At 37.0% G+C, this 17767-nt stretch overlaps 1 protein-coding gene across 5 annotated transcripts in view; it reads left to right on the top strand.

Moving 5' to 3' along the window:
* RIC1 (RIC1 partner of RAB6A GEF complex) overlaps nucleotides 1–17767 on the top strand; it is a 103232-nt gene that overhangs the window by 75329 nt on the left and 10136 nt on the right. For all 5 annotated transcript variants that reach the window (XM_019664719.1, XM_019664720.1, XM_019664721.1 and 2 more), the window contains 9 exons: nucleotides 1490–1693; nucleotides 6758–6796; nucleotides 7124–7234; nucleotides 8072–8161; nucleotides 8653–8813; nucleotides 10220–10358; nucleotides 14747–14863; nucleotides 15313–16041; nucleotides 17594–17752. In XM_019664719.1, the coding sequence (XP_019520264.1) occupies nucleotides 1490–1693; nucleotides 6758–6796; nucleotides 7124–7234; nucleotides 8072–8161; nucleotides 8653–8813; nucleotides 10220–10358; nucleotides 14747–14863; nucleotides 15313–16041; nucleotides 17594–17752 (1749 nt within the window). The remainder of the gene's footprint in view (nucleotides 1–1489; nucleotides 1694–6757; nucleotides 6797–7123; nucleotides 7235–8071; nucleotides 8162–8652; nucleotides 8814–10219; nucleotides 10359–14746; nucleotides 14864–15312; nucleotides 16042–17593; nucleotides 17753–17767) is intronic.

Below are 17767 nucleotides of genomic sequence, written 5' to 3'. Positions count from 1 at the left end.
AATAGGATCACAAGCAACTTGAGGGAAAGCAGTGTTTACAGATTTACTTGAATAACTTGAATAAAATTTAGCCTTTATCTGAATACCATTTCCCAAAGTGTGTTCCACTAAACACTACTTACGAGAAATATCAATAGCAATGGCACAGGATAAGAAAAAGTTCTGTTGTCATGTAAGTGTAAAATAATGGAGTTAAACAAAGCTGTAGTGATTTCTTTATTGTAGGACTCCAGGGTCTTTAAGATGTGCATTATGAAAATCCAGGAGTTGGGATATAAAAAGCAGTGTTTCCCAAGGTTATTTAACTACGAATGTTTAAGGAACACCTTGAATAAAATATGTCTAGGAACCTGCTTTGGGAAACACTGCCCCACATTATCATGTAAATGCCTCATGTTTTATCAATCTGAAATAACATTAATATTATATATTGTTAATATGTAATAATAGTATATGTTACATGTTAGGAGTGCATATCTTAATATCTGCCACCAATGGGTTTTTTAATATTTGGTACAATTAAAACTTAAAACACATTTAGAAAGAATATGGAAATAGCCTAGTTCTCTGGTCTCATTACTATAGTTGAAGAATAAGGATCCCCAGAAAAGCAAGAATAGAGTATGTCTTCCTCCCCTCCCACACCCCAAATAATTTAAAAGCATCTCTGAGTTTTGTGTCAAGACAACATTTGTACTACAATGAAAAGGTGAGGGGCTGGGGTGCGGATCTGTCTGAACAGTCAGTGAAGAATCTGCCCGGGTTTGAGAACACTTGGCCTTCTAGTTGAAAACCAGAGCCTAATCACTAAAAATAGAAACTGTCGTATTGGTCTAAATATCCTCAGAACCTCGCACAGGCCTGGGCACTCACCAAGCATTACCAAGTGATGATTGGATTGTTCTGAACCAGGACCACACACCTAGGCACCTCTTCATTCTCCTCCCTGTGGTTTAAAAGACCGTCCATCATCCAGTTACCCTCGTTCCTAATCCACCCCCTCCTTCTTGCCATGTGGGCACATGATTGAGCATATATCTCAAACTGTTTGGCAAGACATGTTTTCTTACCACCATTCTTGAGGTATTTTATGTGAAACTAATTTGTAAACTATAGATAATGAGTAGTTATTTTCAGTTTTGAGATGGAAAATCTCTCATGGGTTGGCCATTTTGGAGCAGTGATAAAAGATACTGCTGTGTAAACCTGGGCATGTTGTAGAATCTATATGATAAAACGACTTGAAGATTTTATTCACACTGGGAAGTAATCATTAAAATATTGCCCATTCCCTCTAAATATACCAGTGCACGAGATCATTTTGTAGTCTTGTCCTCTGTGAGGAAAAGGAGCATTGAGATACATGGTGCATTTCCTATAATAAAACTATTGTAAATTGATCTGTTACTTACCTTCCCCTATCTTAATATTGAGTTGTTTCTATTTGCTTCCCTTCTTTGCCCCTCTGCTTCCTTTTGCCCTCATCTAGAATAACCAAGAACAAGTGTTGCTTCAGGGGGAGGATCGATTGTACTTGAACTGTGGAGAGGCCTCACAAACTCAGAATCCCAGGAGTACTTCAGCACACTCGAAGCATCAGCCTAGCCAGGAAAAGAGCTTGTTTGCAGACACTGGTTTAGAGTCTCAGGGTTTAAGCACTTTACTTGGACATCGGCATTGGCATGTGGTACAAGTAAGTCTTCAGTGACTATTGACTATGTCCTTGGTAAGATAGCACCTGGAGCAGATTTTTACATATTTCCTCTGTTGTTTAGAAAACTGAGAAACTTTTTAACCTTTTTGACTGTCACCTGTCCTGCCTTTCTGTGTTCTTGTCTTCTTGTCTCCTTCCTCTCTTTCCATTTGATGTAGAATGTATCCTCACTTGCTTTAGTCCATTAGTAGTGAACAGTTTCAAAAACTGGAAGTTTATGTTTTGCCCTTTTATTGAGCAAAACTGTTTATTTTACTTACAGTTTTTGTTTTGTATAAGTTTAGCTCTGTGGATTTGCATAGGCAAAAATATAGTAATTTCAGGGAAAGTAATATTGAGACAGTAGTACCCTGTGCAGCAGCTGACCTTATAGTCCTAATGGGGATATATTGAGGTTAATTGCCTGGCTTTAAACCTAAATTGCAGACTTGTAATCTTATTGTTAATTTTATTGCTTATTCTTATTCCAAATTACTTATTCTGATATAACTTTAAATTAGCAGTTTCTTTTAGTAATTCTGAAAAATTGGCATATAGCTTCATAATTAATTCGGAATTTTGATACCAAATAAAATTAATTTAGGTAAATCAATAAACTGAAGTTTCTTGAAAGAAACTTTCACTCACAGTTTCAAAGTCCTGAGTGTTTTCTTTCCCCTTTTAATACCAAAGTGTCATCAGTTTGTTTTAGTCAGTTTCTGTTTCCACAATTCTTTACCTTACTTCTACATTCTATACTTTCACCCTTACTAGCTTATTTCAGCTCTCATGTTACTTTCAGTTAACTCTGAGTGGAGATAATGAGAGACAGAAGAATAATCATGTGAAAAATTGAAGGAGGACTATCTCCTACATTGACATGTGGTATACACTAAAATAAAATGTATTTAACTTACATTAATTCATAAAATCAAACAATGTGCATACCATTTTATAATTAGTAACAATTTTTAAATAAAACTTGCATCAGCTACTTCCTTGACTAAAATTTTCCACTGCTCCCTTCTCTCCTATAGCCATTTCTCTGCTATTTTCATTTCCCCATACTTTGAACTATTCATTCTACACTGACCTAGCATCAATGCCAGTTCTGCCTAGCCAGGTCTGTGTTGCCAGAGAGCCAAGTAGAGCAGAGGATCAAAGAAGGTAGGTCTGGAACTCAAAAATCCATCAGGCAATAACAAAAATTGAATTTCCTTCCAGCTCAAAAATTCAGTGATTCTGTGATTCTTAGCCATCTATGAAGTGTCCCATATTAGAAGCCATGTAACACTGATTTTAAAACTTTAGACAAAGTAGATACTAGCAAGATTCCTATGTATATTCTGTTCTTCAGATATCTAAAATATTCATAAAGATGAACGTGTTTAACTCTAATTTTACCTCATTTTTTTTAGTTTCCTGAAAACTAATAAAATTAATGCCAGAGTTGTACTCTCAAAACAATTAAGTTATAATAGACTCACAGAATTTTTAGAGCTGGAAGGGCCTTAGAGATCATGTAGTCCAACTGGATTTTATACATGAGAAAACTGAGGCTCAGGGAAGTTAAGCAACTTGCCCAAGGTCACACAGCAGAGTAGTGACAGACTCATCCATACCATAATATAAATTAAAGTAATAGTAACAGTCTAACCTATTTTAAAACCTAGGTACTAATTGTGGAATCATATAATATGCTGTTGACCTTGAGCTAAAACCTAGAATGTGCCTATTTGGTAGTGTTTTTACTTAGATTTGCCCTATACTTTGTTTCCTGGTACTCCAGCCACATGAGTCAATGCAGTGTTATAGTGGTGTTTTGGTAGGGTGGTTTACAGTGTCCATATGCTAATGTTTTACCTTGCGGGCTTTTTAGCCATTAGTAATGATTCCCTGAAGAAGCAAGGGTGCCTGTTTAATTCCCCCTTCAACATATTCCTCCTTCTAGGATAAGTGCCCACATACTCCTCAAAGTGGCTTTGTTTGCGTGATTCACACTTTGTATGCTTTTTGTACAGCTTAGAGTTCATCAAATGAGCTCCAACTAATTCTGCTGCTCTGTCTTTTCTTCACCTGGATTACTGAATTTTTTGTTTGTTTAAGCCTTCTACCTTATATTCATTATTACTTGATCAGAAGATTCTGTTAACTATGTTTTTTCCTTTAACTAAAACAACATAAATACATACTTGTCACAAACAGGATTAGTAGCTTCTGGTAGAAATGGTGCTTTTCGTTGTTGTTGTTGTTGTTGTTGTTGTTGTTATTGTTGTTGTTTGAATTTAGTTTTCCTAACTACAAATTTTTAAAATTTTGAAAGTGGTTTGTTGACAGAGCACAACTAATAGAAATTTTTAAAAAGACAACCACAATACCCTTATGGCTTTAGAGTATATTCCTTCTTTGATTGCCATTTATTTCAGTACTTGGTGTTTGTATAATATAAACATTTATTTCTGAAAGGTGCATGCATGAATCATTAGCATCCACTGTTCTGAAATGTGGGTTTTGTAGTTAATCTTGCTAACTATTTGGAAAGAATAATCTTCACAAAATGCGGGAGATAAACACCTACAAAATGTATCAGATGCTACATTAGGGAAGTTAACAGAATTTAAAAGACCATTTGATTTATAAACAATTTACTCTAATTCCTTCCATGTGTATCAAATGTTCCAGGTGTGGTATTTGGCATAGGTCAAATCTGCTAGGACAAGGACTCTCACAGTCTAACCAGTTACAGACAGAAGTAGTCTAGGCAGTAGGTAGGGTTTTAGCAGAACGACTTTAAGGGGAAAAATTAGGTTCTTTGAGAGATTGAAGAATCCTAAGATGTTACGAGGTAGAAATTTTATACCTTAGCACTGAGTTTATTAGTGCTGTGGTATGACTGGTGCCTTGAGTAATGCAGTCCTGACCTGAGTTTTTTCATTATTCATTAGCTGCCTCTTTCCTTACTTTTGCCATTTCTGGTTGGTATTAGAGGTAGAGCTCAAAGTTTAGGTGACACCGATCAATAAAGGTGACTTCATGAGGAAATAAAACTTTTTATTCTCATCTTATCGCATCTTCAGACGTGAAACTACATGAGTAATAAAGCAGTTTAAACTTACACTTTGAGTTTTGAAAATAAACCATTTGCCATTTGTGGCACCTCATACACTTTTGGAGATTGAAAGAATAAATTGTTTTTTTCCTGTGGGTATTCATCAGAGTGTGATCATCTGATAAGATTTAACCTAGGTTCCCATGATTAGAAACTCTTTTTGTTGGAATTCACTTTGGCAGTGAGATCCCACCTCACACATTACCCATCCATACATAAGTATGTATGTTTCATACATACTTATGACACACCAAGATTTGGGGAAAGAGGCGGTTCTTTTTAGTGTCATGAGTGACTGGCTCAATTGTACTCCAGGTACATACTTCTCCAACTATTTTCTTCATCCAAAACAAAAATTTCATTTACAGCCTCCTACAAAACTACTTTCAACTTTTATTTTACCACCTGATCATCACTTCAGATTGCCATTATTGTGAACTAATTTCACCTGTCATGGTGAATTTTATTAATTTGCTTGAATGGTACAGCATATCTGTTAAAATACAAGATAAGCATTCTTCAAGCATATATTGTGGCACTGTTATATTTAATTCTGTAGGGTAGCCTTCCACAAACCAACACTGGCATTTTAGAATTTCCTAACATACTAAAAGCTATTAATTTACTTAGAATTTAGGTGGGCTTACTAGATAATAAGCCAAGTGTAACAAATAGTTGTATAAATTTATCAAGATTAATGCATATGTTTTCAGCATATTATTTTTACTTGGTATTTGTTTTGTCTTCACATTACACAAAGAATCTTACTGGATTTGACTGCATATACTTGGATTTTTAATTTGGCGTTTTAAAAAATATGTGATACTTTTTTTTCGAATAAATTTATTCAAGGAACAGAAGATTCTTCCTTTGTTCTGTCATTCTGTTAATTTTCATCCCACATTCACCCTGTCCTCATGAAAACTACTTAATCAATAGGCTAGCAGAGAGGCCACAGTCTCAGTAAAGCTGGAATTTATTTAATCTACATTGATAGCTCATAGAGAATTCTTTAAGTTCAAAATTGTTAGTGATACAAGAACCCCGTGTACAAAGATGTAAGACAACATGAGAAGGTATTTTTACTACTTACGTTGCCGATAAAGAGTTAATATCTGAAATACATAAAATTTCATAGATGAGTAAGCTGAGCACCCCAATAAAAAATAGTAGCTTATACACAGTCTTGCATATATATGGATGTGTATTTAGAGAGAGTAAAAGCTAACCAGTGGTTATCCCTGAGCAGTGATGTAACCCCAGAATTCCATTTTGTCCTCTTTGTACATTTTTACATTGTTTAAGTTTTATAAGCATGTATTGCTTTTTTAATCAGAAAAATGTAAAAAGAAAGATATTCCCAATAAAAAGCAAAAATAGAACTCTTGCTGAGGCTCTAGTTTTTTGTTTGTTTGTTTGTTTTTTAGCTGAGCCATCCTGCTACCTGTTGGCAGCTCAGCGGCTGCTCAGCTCGGGCTGGACTCGAACCGCTGTTGCTCAGAGCTCAAACTCTTGAGTGAGCTCTTAACCAACTGAGCCACTCGGCCGGCCCGAGGCTCTAGTTTTATTAAATAAGATTGTCTTGGGATGGTTCAGATCAGCAAACCCAAACTATTTATCTCCACAATTCTTGGTTGCCCTTATGGGTGCTTCTCTAAAAATCTTTTGTCAATTTGTATTTTTTGAGTGTTCAGTATTTAAAACAAAAAAAAACAGTGTAGAGGAAAAAAGAAAAACCTGATGTCTAGAAACTTATAATGAAATGATTAAGACAGGAGATGTGAAATATTGGCTGGTATACACATGTTAAATTCCAAGTATTATCTGCTAGTAACACCCATTATTTGGGAACACCAACTATTGTTCAGGAAAATGAATCTCATATTGTGATGTTAATGCTTTAAGTTTAAATACATTTCAGAATTCTTACCAAACTGATGTGGTATTTTCTATAGATTTCCAGCACCTATCTAGAGAGCAATTGGCCTATACGGGTGAGTTATTTGTTATTTTGTTAGTGTTAACTTAAATTGGATAGCATTTGCTGCAAGAGGCATTCTGGGAATTGAGCCTTTCAATGGGTGCATTGATAAAAGTAAAATTTTAATATTTGATACCTTGTAAATTGTTAGTGTATAACATCTATAATTTAGCCAAATGTAACTTATGTATAAACAGATTTTTTTTAATTTGTATTTTACATTTAATTCAATTAACAAACATTTATTAATAGTATTTGCCTGATGCAATACTAAGCTCTCTGTACCTAATAAAGTGTATACATTTGCAACAAAGAGTTCTTAATTGTTTTTTTTAATCAGTTTTCAGCTATTGATAAGCTTGGACAGAATATTGCTGTGGTTGGCAAGTTTGGTTTTGCACATTACTCTTTACTCACCAAAAAATGGAAGCTTTTTGGAAACATTACGCAGGTTAGTATTTTTGAAATTAAAAACTGATTTCTCAAAATATAAAAGAACTACAATATGAAGTAACTATAAGCCACTGCTTACTTACTAAAAATAAAGAAAATGAAATATTAAAAAATGATGGTAGAGTATATCTAAGTCAGTTCTGATAAAGTACTTGATATTTGATGAAGGGTTTTGTATTGAGATAGTTGGTTTGTTTTTAATTCTCGTTATATAATTTTTTAACTTCAGGATTTTACTCTGATGTTCCAGGTTGAGTTAATCAGATTTGATCAGAATAAATTTCCACAAAATTTGAGATCATTTCCCTGTTTGTCTGTTTGTGGTATAAATATTTGGGTAGCATCTAAACATACACAGTTGGATTTTGCACTAATCAATAGGAAAAGAGAAGGACATTAACATTTAATGGGTGCCTGCTCTGAACTAGGCACCTTAAGGTGCTTTCATATGTTACTGTACTGATCTTCATAACAACCCAGTGAGGGCATTACTGGGCATTTTATAGAAGAGAAACTAGGATTCAGAGTCAAGCAGCTGATAAATGATAAAGCCAAAATTTAAACCAAGGTCTTTTGAATGTGGGAATAATTATTCTACTTGGTACCCAATTATTTTGAATGATGTATTTCCTGTCTTACAGAAGTGTTTATTTTTTTCAAAATAGGGCACGAATCATTAATAAAAGCCCAAGAGAAATGCTTAATTGGGGGGATAGAGACTAGAGCAGAAATAATTTGAGCTTTCATTGTCTGCTTAGGAATATTTTATAAGTGTATTACTTATTATAATTTCTGGCAGCATAAAGGTAAATTTTTTTTATGGTTTTCTTTTAAGGAGCAAAATATGATTGTGACAGGTGGCTTAGCCTGGTGGAAGGATTTTGTTGTCCTTGCATGTTATAACATAAGTGACCATCAAGAAGAGGTAAGTTTTTCTCTCAAAAATAACAGATTATTGTATTTTAAAGATATTAAACACTATTTGGTTTTATATAAATATAAGTTATTGGAAAATAAAACTTTATTTTTTAATCAAGAATTTGTCATTTTTAGTTAATGGTTAACTATTTTAAAAAATTTAAAGGGATAATCAGGACTTCTAGATAACTTTTTCTAATGATATTTAGCTGTTAAACATTCAAAACTGCTGTTGTCCTTAAATCAGGTCTAAATTCAGGTCTGAAAGGTATATCATGATAGTACATTCACAGTTTTGTTCACTTCATCTTTTATTTGTAGAACAATCCTTCCCTATCAAAATATAAACATTATTATTAATGCTCAGATTAGTCCTTTAACTCCTCTTACTTGGAAAAAAGTCAGATAAGAAAAAAATAATATGTCTGAACACATAGATTTAGTCATCTATTGTAGGCATCTTGTTTTTACAATTTTCTTTATTTTTGTTTTCTTCAGCTCAGAGTTTACTTGCGAACATCTAATCTGGACAATGCCTTTGCTCATGTCACCAAAGCACAAGCAGAAACATTACTGCTTAGTGTCTTCCGGGACATGGTAATAGTATTTAGAGCAGACTGTTCAATATGCCTGTACAGTATTGAAAGAAAGTCTGATGGGTAAGTATGTAGCATATGACAAGTCACTTTTTGCTCCTGTGTATCATGTTTCCTCTGTAGTTTTTATTTTCTCAAAATAGTTACTCTAGAGCTGGCCGAGTGGCGCATTGGTTAAGAGTTGGCTTGGGATGCCAGCTCTGAGCATCAGGGCCCCGGTTCAGATCCCACATGAGGGCCAGTTACGCTGCACTCTCTACAGCTAAGATGGTGAACAATAGCTAAACCTGGAGCTGGGCTGCCGTGAGTTGCTGGCAATGATGTAAGCTGCAGTGAGGCTGCAGCAGGCTGCCGTAAGCTACCGTGAGTGGCTGGCAGCAGGCGTGAGAGGTCGGCAGCCGGCGTGAGCTGCCAAGAGCCTCCGTGAGCAGCCGTCCAGTGGACGGCGACTGATCTGCCTCACCCGGGAAGAGCGCAATGATAATACCAACATGGGCCAGTGAAGCCACGTCCTCCACAACTAGACAAGAACAAAAGGACAGCAACTTGTCTGTTAACCCTCCCCCAATTCCCCAATAAAATCTTTAAAAAAAAAAAAAACAGTTACTCTAATTTTATATTTAGTTTGCTTTGTTTTAAGAGTTAAAAAAGCAAGTAATTTTAATTAGTGATATTCTTACAGTAGTTATTTTTTAGCTACTTATTTTTTAAGTAAATAAACCTGCACTAACTTCTTCAGCTAGTCTTACTGGATTCATTAAAAAAAATCTAATTTGAGATGGTGTAAACCATTAGGTACTAATTTTTTCACAGCCTTGAAAACAAGTGGTTAGTAACTACCCATGTTCCAGACACTTGGGTCAGTTAAGGTGTGCCACAGCTTTAAGGCCTTTGGAAGCATGTCCTTACCATACTCACATTTTCCACCAGCTAGGTGGCTGTAGTTGGGGCAGGAGAAACCAACAGTCCTGTTGCTATGTGTCACCTCTATTCTTGGCATCGGGTTGGCTTTCAACAGTTAGACAATGCTTCTTGAGTTTTATTTTGCTCTCAGATGTTTTTTGTTTCTTTTCTTAAACAGGCATGAAGTGTATATTTGTTGAATTAGCTTAGTGATTGAGCAGTAATGTAAAGATAAAAATTAAGAAATCTTAGTAGTCTCAGATAGAACCCATGTCCTTTCTCAACCAACCAAGCTATTTCTATAGCTTCTTCCTTAGTTTTTCCTTTCCTTCTATATCATATTCCCTTTCTTTCTCCCCCATCTCCATATGTGTTCTTTGTATGCCTCAACCTTGTCAGTCTATGCTTGAAGGATACTTGGGGAGGAGAGAACAATAGGTAGAAGGCATTTGGGTCCTCTGTAAGCATGAAATCCAATAGTATTAGTAGCATAAAAGAAGGGGGGAAAAAACCTTGTTAGCATTGTTGTTGAGGTGTATGGGTTTCTTCTCTTTTTTCTTTTGCAGTCCAAATACTACTGCTGGTATTCAAGTTCTTCAAGAAGTCTCCATGTCACGCTACATTCCTCACCCTTTCCTGGTGGTATCTGTCACTCTGACATCAGTGAGTACAGAGAATGGAATCAACTTGAAAATGCCACAGCAGGTACTATTCTATTATCAGAGCTCTTTGGAGTTTTCATCTCAGTTTTTAATGTTTTAAGTTAATAATCGGGAACTATTTATTCAGTAAATAAATACTAAATGTCTAGAATGTGCCTTGTATGTGAATGTTGGGTTACAGTGACAAACTAAACAAGCATAGTTTCTGTTCAATAAATAAATAATTATATACATAATTTTTTGCAATGTGTGTACAAAAAAGTAATACAGATTAAGACTATATAACAAAAACCTGGAGTAGTCTAAACAATCAAAGAAAATTTCTGTATCATTTAAATTGAAACCTGAAGAATGAATGAGTGGTGGTTATCTAAAAGATGGGAAATTTCAGGCAGAAGGAACAGTAGTAGTGCAAAGGTCCATAGATAAAGAGAGCATGACATATACAGGGATTTGGAAGAATTTCAGAGTGACTGGAGCATAGAATAGGATGTCCGAGACGACATGGATTCTACTGATAATACGGACTTTAGGCTTTACCTTAAAGTCTAAAGTGTTTTAAGATGGCTATTACTAGTTTTAAACTTTGTAACATTTACCTTAACTGTAAGGAGGAAAATGAACCAGAATAGGAACAAAACTGTACATAGGGAGAGTAACTGGGAGGCCATTGTAGTGATTTAGGTAAATTGTGTTAGTGGCCCAAACTTGAACCGTGACAAAGAAGATGGAAAGAAGTGGAGTATTGGGTTGTCGGAAAAGTCATGACACATTTTTGCAATGAAAAACATAGAAAAATACATCATGACTTTTCCGACAACCCAATATATATAAAGTATAGAAGCCTCCATGAATAGTTCATTATGAGGAAAGAGAAAGGATAATGCCATAGTTTCTGGTTAACGTAACAGAGTGTAATGGTGCCACCAGGACCCAAGTCACATAACTTCTATCCCAAGGCTCTTCCGTTGTACCAGTGGTTTCCAAACTTCATTTCAATGTGGAACCCATTTTCAAAGGAATATTCTATGTAGATTTGTCATCCCTGTCTGCTCAGTCTGTCCTTTACTGCCTATTAAGGCACTTCCATTAAACTCTTTTTTATTTTTTTAAAAGATTTTTATTGGGGTATTGGGGGGAAGGGAACAGTGCTGGGGAATTGGGGGAAGGGGAACAGACAAGTTGCTGTCGTTTTGTTCTTCAGTCTAGTTGTGGAGGACGTTGCTTCACTGGCCCAAGTTGGCACCATCATTGCGCTTTTCCCGGGTGAGGCAGATCAGTCACCGGCTTCTAGACGGCCGCTCACTGCGGCTGCTGGCCGCTCACGCTGGCTGCTGGCTACACACGGTAGCCCATGGCAACCCACTGCCACAGGGGCTGCAGCCTACGCCATCGCCGGCGACTCACGGCAGCCCAGCTCCAGGTTGAGCTGTTGTTCAGCATCTTAGCTGCGGAGGGCAGTGTCACTGGCCCTCATATGTGGGATCCGAACCGGGGCCCTCTGGCGTCACAAACCAGTTCTTAACCATCGCGCCGCTCGGCCGGCCCCATTAAACTCTTTTAAAATATAGGTCCCAGGGCCGGCCGAGCGGCGCGATGGTTAAGAACTGGTTTGTGACGCCAGAGGACCCCGGTTTGGATCCCACATATGAGGGCCAGTGATACTGCCCTCCGCAGCTAAGATGCTGAACAACAGCTCAACCTGGAGCTGGGCTGCTGTGAGTCGCCGGGGACGGCGTAGGCTGCAGCCCCTGTGGCAGTGGGTTGCCATGGGCTACCGTGTGTAGCCAGCAGCCTGCGTGAGCGGCCGTCCAAAAGCCGGCGACTGATGTGCCTCGCCCAGGAAGAGCGCAATGATGGTGCCAACTTGGGCCAGTGAAGCAACGTCCTCCACAACTAGACTGAAGAACAAAACGACAGCAACTTATCTGTTCCCCTTCCCCTAATTCCCCAATAAAAAAACCTTTAAAAAAAATATATATATATATAGGTCCCATTTCGTTCAAGTCTATATAGTTCATGATAACCAGATAGTCCTAGTTGATACGAGAAAGCTCTGTCTTCCAGAAGAACTCTAGGTATAAACAATGTGGAAGGAATGTAAGAATTAATCACCTGAGGAAGTGACTGATTAAGGCAACAATTATTAGATGAAACCATCAGTTGAAAGATTGGTGGGAAACTTTACAGTGAAGGTATCAGATGGTCATACCCAAGCCTTATTAATAAATTTTAACATCAGTAGAAGTGGGAGAACCAGATGTGGCATGTGCTTCCCAGGGTGATGCAACATGAAGTTCACATAAAGAATTACTACCAAAAACATTGAGCTTGAATTGAATCAAACTTTTATTCACAGGAAATACAAGGATAGAGATTTAGTTTAACACCACAAGGAAGCAGAATGTAGAACATTCTATAGGACAGCTATAAGTCAATAACCGGGGGGAGGGGGGGGAGACTTCTAAATAACACTTTAGAGCCATAACAACCAAATGCAATGTGTAAGTTGATTTGTATCCTGATTCAAACCGACTATAAAAAGACATTCTTTAAGCAATTAGAAGTAATTAAATATGGACTGAGATAACACTAACGGATAATTGTGAAATGTATTAGTTGTGATACTAGCATTGTGATTATATAAGCAAATTTTCATATATTTTGGAGATGTAGATTAAGTGTATATGGGTAAAATGGCATGCTATCTTCCTTTAAAATACTTTGGCAAAATAAATAAAAAGAAAAAGGATAAATGGAACAAATGTGGCAAAATCTTGACAATTGTGAATCTGGATGATGGAAATATAGGGGTTCATTGTATTGTTCTCTATACTTTTAATCACATTTGAAGTTTTCATACTAAGAAGAAAAAGGGACTCTTGTATCACAGATAAAATAGGCAATCAGTGTCATCAGTAGTACTGAGTGCCCCATTTTAAGAGGAGATACCTAACTTGGTAAAGAGCAAATTAAGAAGTTGAAATATAATAGGAAATAGATTATTACATCTTGCACAGAGGCAAGAACGGGATTGCTACAGCAAAGCAAGTCTTAATATTAAAGATTAAAAAAATAAAACTAACAACGAGAACTGTTCAACAGTAAGATGGCCTCCCTCATGAGAGTGAGCTCCTTGTCTCGGAAACTCCCCATGAGAATCATCTGCCAAGGACTTTTTAGGATAAGAGATGGTGTGTTGGGTTCCTTTAAATTTAGCATTTTGAGGATACAGGTAGTCCCTGCCTTTATGTTATAGTAAGTTTCTGAAAAGTTCATTAAAGTTGCCTGAGAATGCTGTCGTGGTCATCTGTTCTCTTACATATTGTAAACATTATTGGCAGAAAATGTTGAATGCATGGATACAGCTGAAAAAAAAATTTTTTTTTGGTTTTTAATGAGGTAATGTGAAATATAGTGGTAAAATTTACCATTTTACAACTTAAAAGTCGTCAGTGGAACATTAGTCATATTGTAGTGGATTGCAGTAAATGCTCTTAGGTCTCTTGAAGTGTTTGTCCCTATGTCAGTCTCCATACTGTTCTGATTCTTATATTTGCATGTTCGTTTTTCTTTTGCCACACACATCTAGCTCTTACAGTTCCACACACCTCCTAAATTCCATTTTTCCTTCTTCTACCTCCAAATTGTTACTTATCATGTGTTATGGACAGATAATCAAATTTTTAGTTTTCATGTCATTATGTGCTAATGGGGAACTAAAGATTTCTTTCCAAGGGAAATTCTCGGGCTTTGTGACAATTACTTAGAGACTTTATGGTTTTTATTTTTGTTATTTCTACTTCTTTGTAAATTAACAACAGTTCGTATGACACTTACTACCTTCCCAGATGTGGCCTAAAGCAAAAATGAACGGCAGAGTCCATGCATCCTCTGGACACTTTGCCATTTCTTTTTTTTTTTTTAAAGATTTTTATTGGGGATTAGGGAAGGGGAACATTGAGTTTTTCCAGGACTATCAGCTCCAAGTCAAGTTGTTGTCCTTCAATCTTAGTTGTGGAGGATGCAAGTTCAGCTCCATGTCCAGTTGCCATTTGCAATCTACTCATGTATGTCTTCCTCATCCTTAAAGCACTACTTCATCCTTTCAGCCTTCATTAGCTTTGTCACCTACATCACTGAAGTGAACTCTCATTTTTATGGACTTCTAAAGTTCTCTTAGTTTTTCCAGGATAATTCAACTCAGCCCTCATTTTATATTCATTTGTATTGTTCATTAATTGCATTGTGTTAAGGTTTTCCGACCCTTGCCAGAAAGCTTCTTGTACTCCCACAGAGCCTAACAGAAGAGCTGTGTATAGTACACACTCAATAAATATTGTTGGTCATTTAACCTGTAAACCTTAAGGATTGGGAGGGAAGTGCTGAAAACATACCTATATATTAGTATTTTTTTAACTTTTCTTTCAGGCTCGTGATGCAGAGAGCATTATGCTAAACCTTGCAGGACAGCTCATTATGATGCAGAGGGACAGGTCAGGCCCGCAGATCCGGGAGAAGGACAATAACCCTAACCAAAGGAAACTTGTGAGTAAAGTGCAAGTCATTTAAAACACTAAGAATGTATGGGATTAGGATAAAGGAGTAAAAGAATTTAAGACGAGAATATTGTCTTGTGATTTGGAAACTGAGAAAGTATGTAAAGGTAATCTTAAGTTTCTGGGTATAAGACTGTTTGTGAGGGATAAGCTCCTGAAATGATAATGAAATGTTCCATGCTCCAGATGTGATCCCTTAGGCATTATTATTTGCAAATTCTAATTGGAAAATAAGATTAACTGGTGACATTCATAGGGTTTTGTTTTGTTTTTAGATTTAAATATACATACTCTGAAAGACCAGGGTACTATTACTAACTATAATTCTAAATAGATTACCCTAATTTTCCGAAAAAGTTTTTAAAACACTACTAGCTAGGAATTTAGGAACCTACAAATTTAATAGGAAAAAATTGATTGTTGTCTCTCCTTTTTCAGCTGCCATTCTGTCCTCCTGTTGTACTAGCCCAGTCTGTTGAAAATGTCTGGACTACGTGTAGAGCAAATAAACAAAAGCGTCACCTTCTGGAGGCCCTCTGGCTGAGCTGTGGAGGTGCAGGGATGAAAGTCTGGCTCCCTCTCTTCCCTAGGGATAGCCGCAAGCCCCATTCCTTCTTGTCCCAGCGGATCATGCTGCCTTTCCACATCAACATTTACCCCCTGGCTGTTCTGTTTGAAGATGCATTAGTCTTGGGTGCTGTCAATGACACTTTACTCTATGATTCTTTGTACGCTCGAAACAGTGCTAGGGAACAGCTAGAGGTGCTCTTCCCTTTCTGTGTTGTGGAGAGAACCTCTCAGATCTACCTCCACCACATCCTACGCCAGCTGCTGCTCAGGAACCTTGGAGAGCAAGCCCTCCTTTTAGCCCAGTCCTGTTCCACGTTACCTTACTTCCCTCACGTGCTGGAGCTCATGCTCCATGAAGTGCTGGAAGAAGAAGCTACCTCACGGGAGCCCATTCCCGATCCTCTGCTTCCCACTGTGGCGAAATTCATCACCGAGTTCCCCCTCTTCCTGCAGACAGTTGTTCATTGTGCCAGGAAGACTGAATATGCCCTGTGGAATTACCTTTTTGCAGCCGTTGGAAACCCCAAGGACTTGTTTGAGGAATGTTTGATGGCTCAGGATTTGGACACAGCTGCCTCTTACCTTATTATCTTACAGGTAACAGCTCTCTTCTTATAAACATACAAGAATTAATGAGCTTAAACTTAGGAGGAAAATAAGGAAAGAAATGTCCTGTTTTGGCACTGTGATCGTGTATAAGGAATTAATATATTCCAGTTTCTGTTCAGTTTATCTTTCCTCTTGAAGAATTTAGTCTTATCAAATGATGGCAGAAAATTTCTTTGAATATCATAAAGTAACACTGCAGGGATTTTTCTTTTCTTCATCCTGCTTGTCCATAAAAAGTCCTAAAACAGATTAATGAGTTTACAGTATTTTGAATAATACTGAAGAAATGTATTATAACATGCACTTTGGCATAAAATTATTGAAATATTACATAAGAAACATAATTATTATTTTGAATATTACTAGGTTTGTCTGAGCTCCCCACAGTAACAGATTTGTTTCCTTCTAGTGTGGACTTAGTGAGGGGACTTAGAACATGGGTCATAACAGAGCACCTTACGTTAGGCTCCTCATACTGAGTAAGACGACTCAGGCCTGCTACAGTAGTTACCCTCACAGCAGTTTTTCTCAAAATAATGTGTTCTTTGAGACTCATGAAAATTAGCTTCATTATACATTTGCTAGATTGTTGCTCCTGTCTGTCTGATACGGATTTGATAGGTTACACTTAAAGGTTCTTTCAAATTACTGCAAAGTTGTTTTCATTGATGTAAGAAGCTAGCCATAAACCTGGTTTGAAACTCTGCCTAAAGCAGATTTCCTGTCCACTTATTTGCTTCCTCACAACTGGTTGAAACCAGAGGAGATACTCAAGCAAAGGCTGGATAGCCATGAAATTCTGTGATTCCTTGGTTAGTCTTAAAAAGCCACAGAATCATAAAAATATAAACAAGCTAATGCAGCTGTTTTTGGTTTAGGTCACTCCTTAGACTTTCACTGATCTCCCAAGCAATGGAATTGGAAACTTTTTCTCTATCAGAATTCCTAAGTTGCTATGGATTGTCAGATAATAATTATAGTTAAACTTGTCTGTTTGGCACCTTTCCACGAAGGTCAAGGCAAGCAGTGAGGTTATATTTGTGAAAGAATTATTTAGGATGCGACCATGTAGCGGTACTGTTGCCCAAAGCAAAGATTTTTTTTTAATCACATCCTCAGAAAACTCTGTCACAGGAGATGGACCTGAGCTTTCTTGGAGTCAGGCAAACTTAGATTTATGTTCTTGCTTTTTTGCTGATCTTGAGCAAGTAACTTAATTCGGTTTTCTCATCTGTAAAAATGAATCCTATACCTATTTTGCAGAGTCACTAGAAGAAATGAAAGAATGTATGAAAGGTTCACATAAGGTATCCCGTATGTCATGGGAGTTCAATAAATCATAATTTACATTACACCAGTAGAGTATTTGCCTTACTTTTTCATGTATGGTACCTTTTAATGCTCCTTTAACTGCCCCTATAGTGTTGCAGCTGCATTTCTTCCCTGGGTTTAGGGAACTTGGCGATAAAGAATTGCTCATATCTTCTCAAATCATTTGCAGTATGAAAGGAATGCTTGTCTTCCTTGGTTGTTTTTGTAGAATATGGAAGTCCCAGCAGTAAGTAGGCAACATGCCACCCTTCTGTTCAACACAGCCCTGGAGCAAGGCAAGTGGGACTTATGTCGACACATGATTCGATTTCTTAAAGCCATCGGCTCTGGAGAATCGGAGACACCCCCATCCACACCTACAGCTCAGGTTAGTTGCAAAATC

The sequence above is a fragment of the Hipposideros armiger genome, unplaced genomic scaffold, assembly GCF_001890085.2.
Source record: "Hipposideros armiger isolate ML-2016 unplaced genomic scaffold, ASM189008v1 scaffold_429, whole genome shotgun sequence".
NCBI lineage: Eukaryota > Metazoa > Chordata > Mammalia > Chiroptera > Hipposideridae > Hipposideros > Hipposideros armiger.
This window is presented reverse-complemented; position numbering and strand designations above follow the sequence as displayed.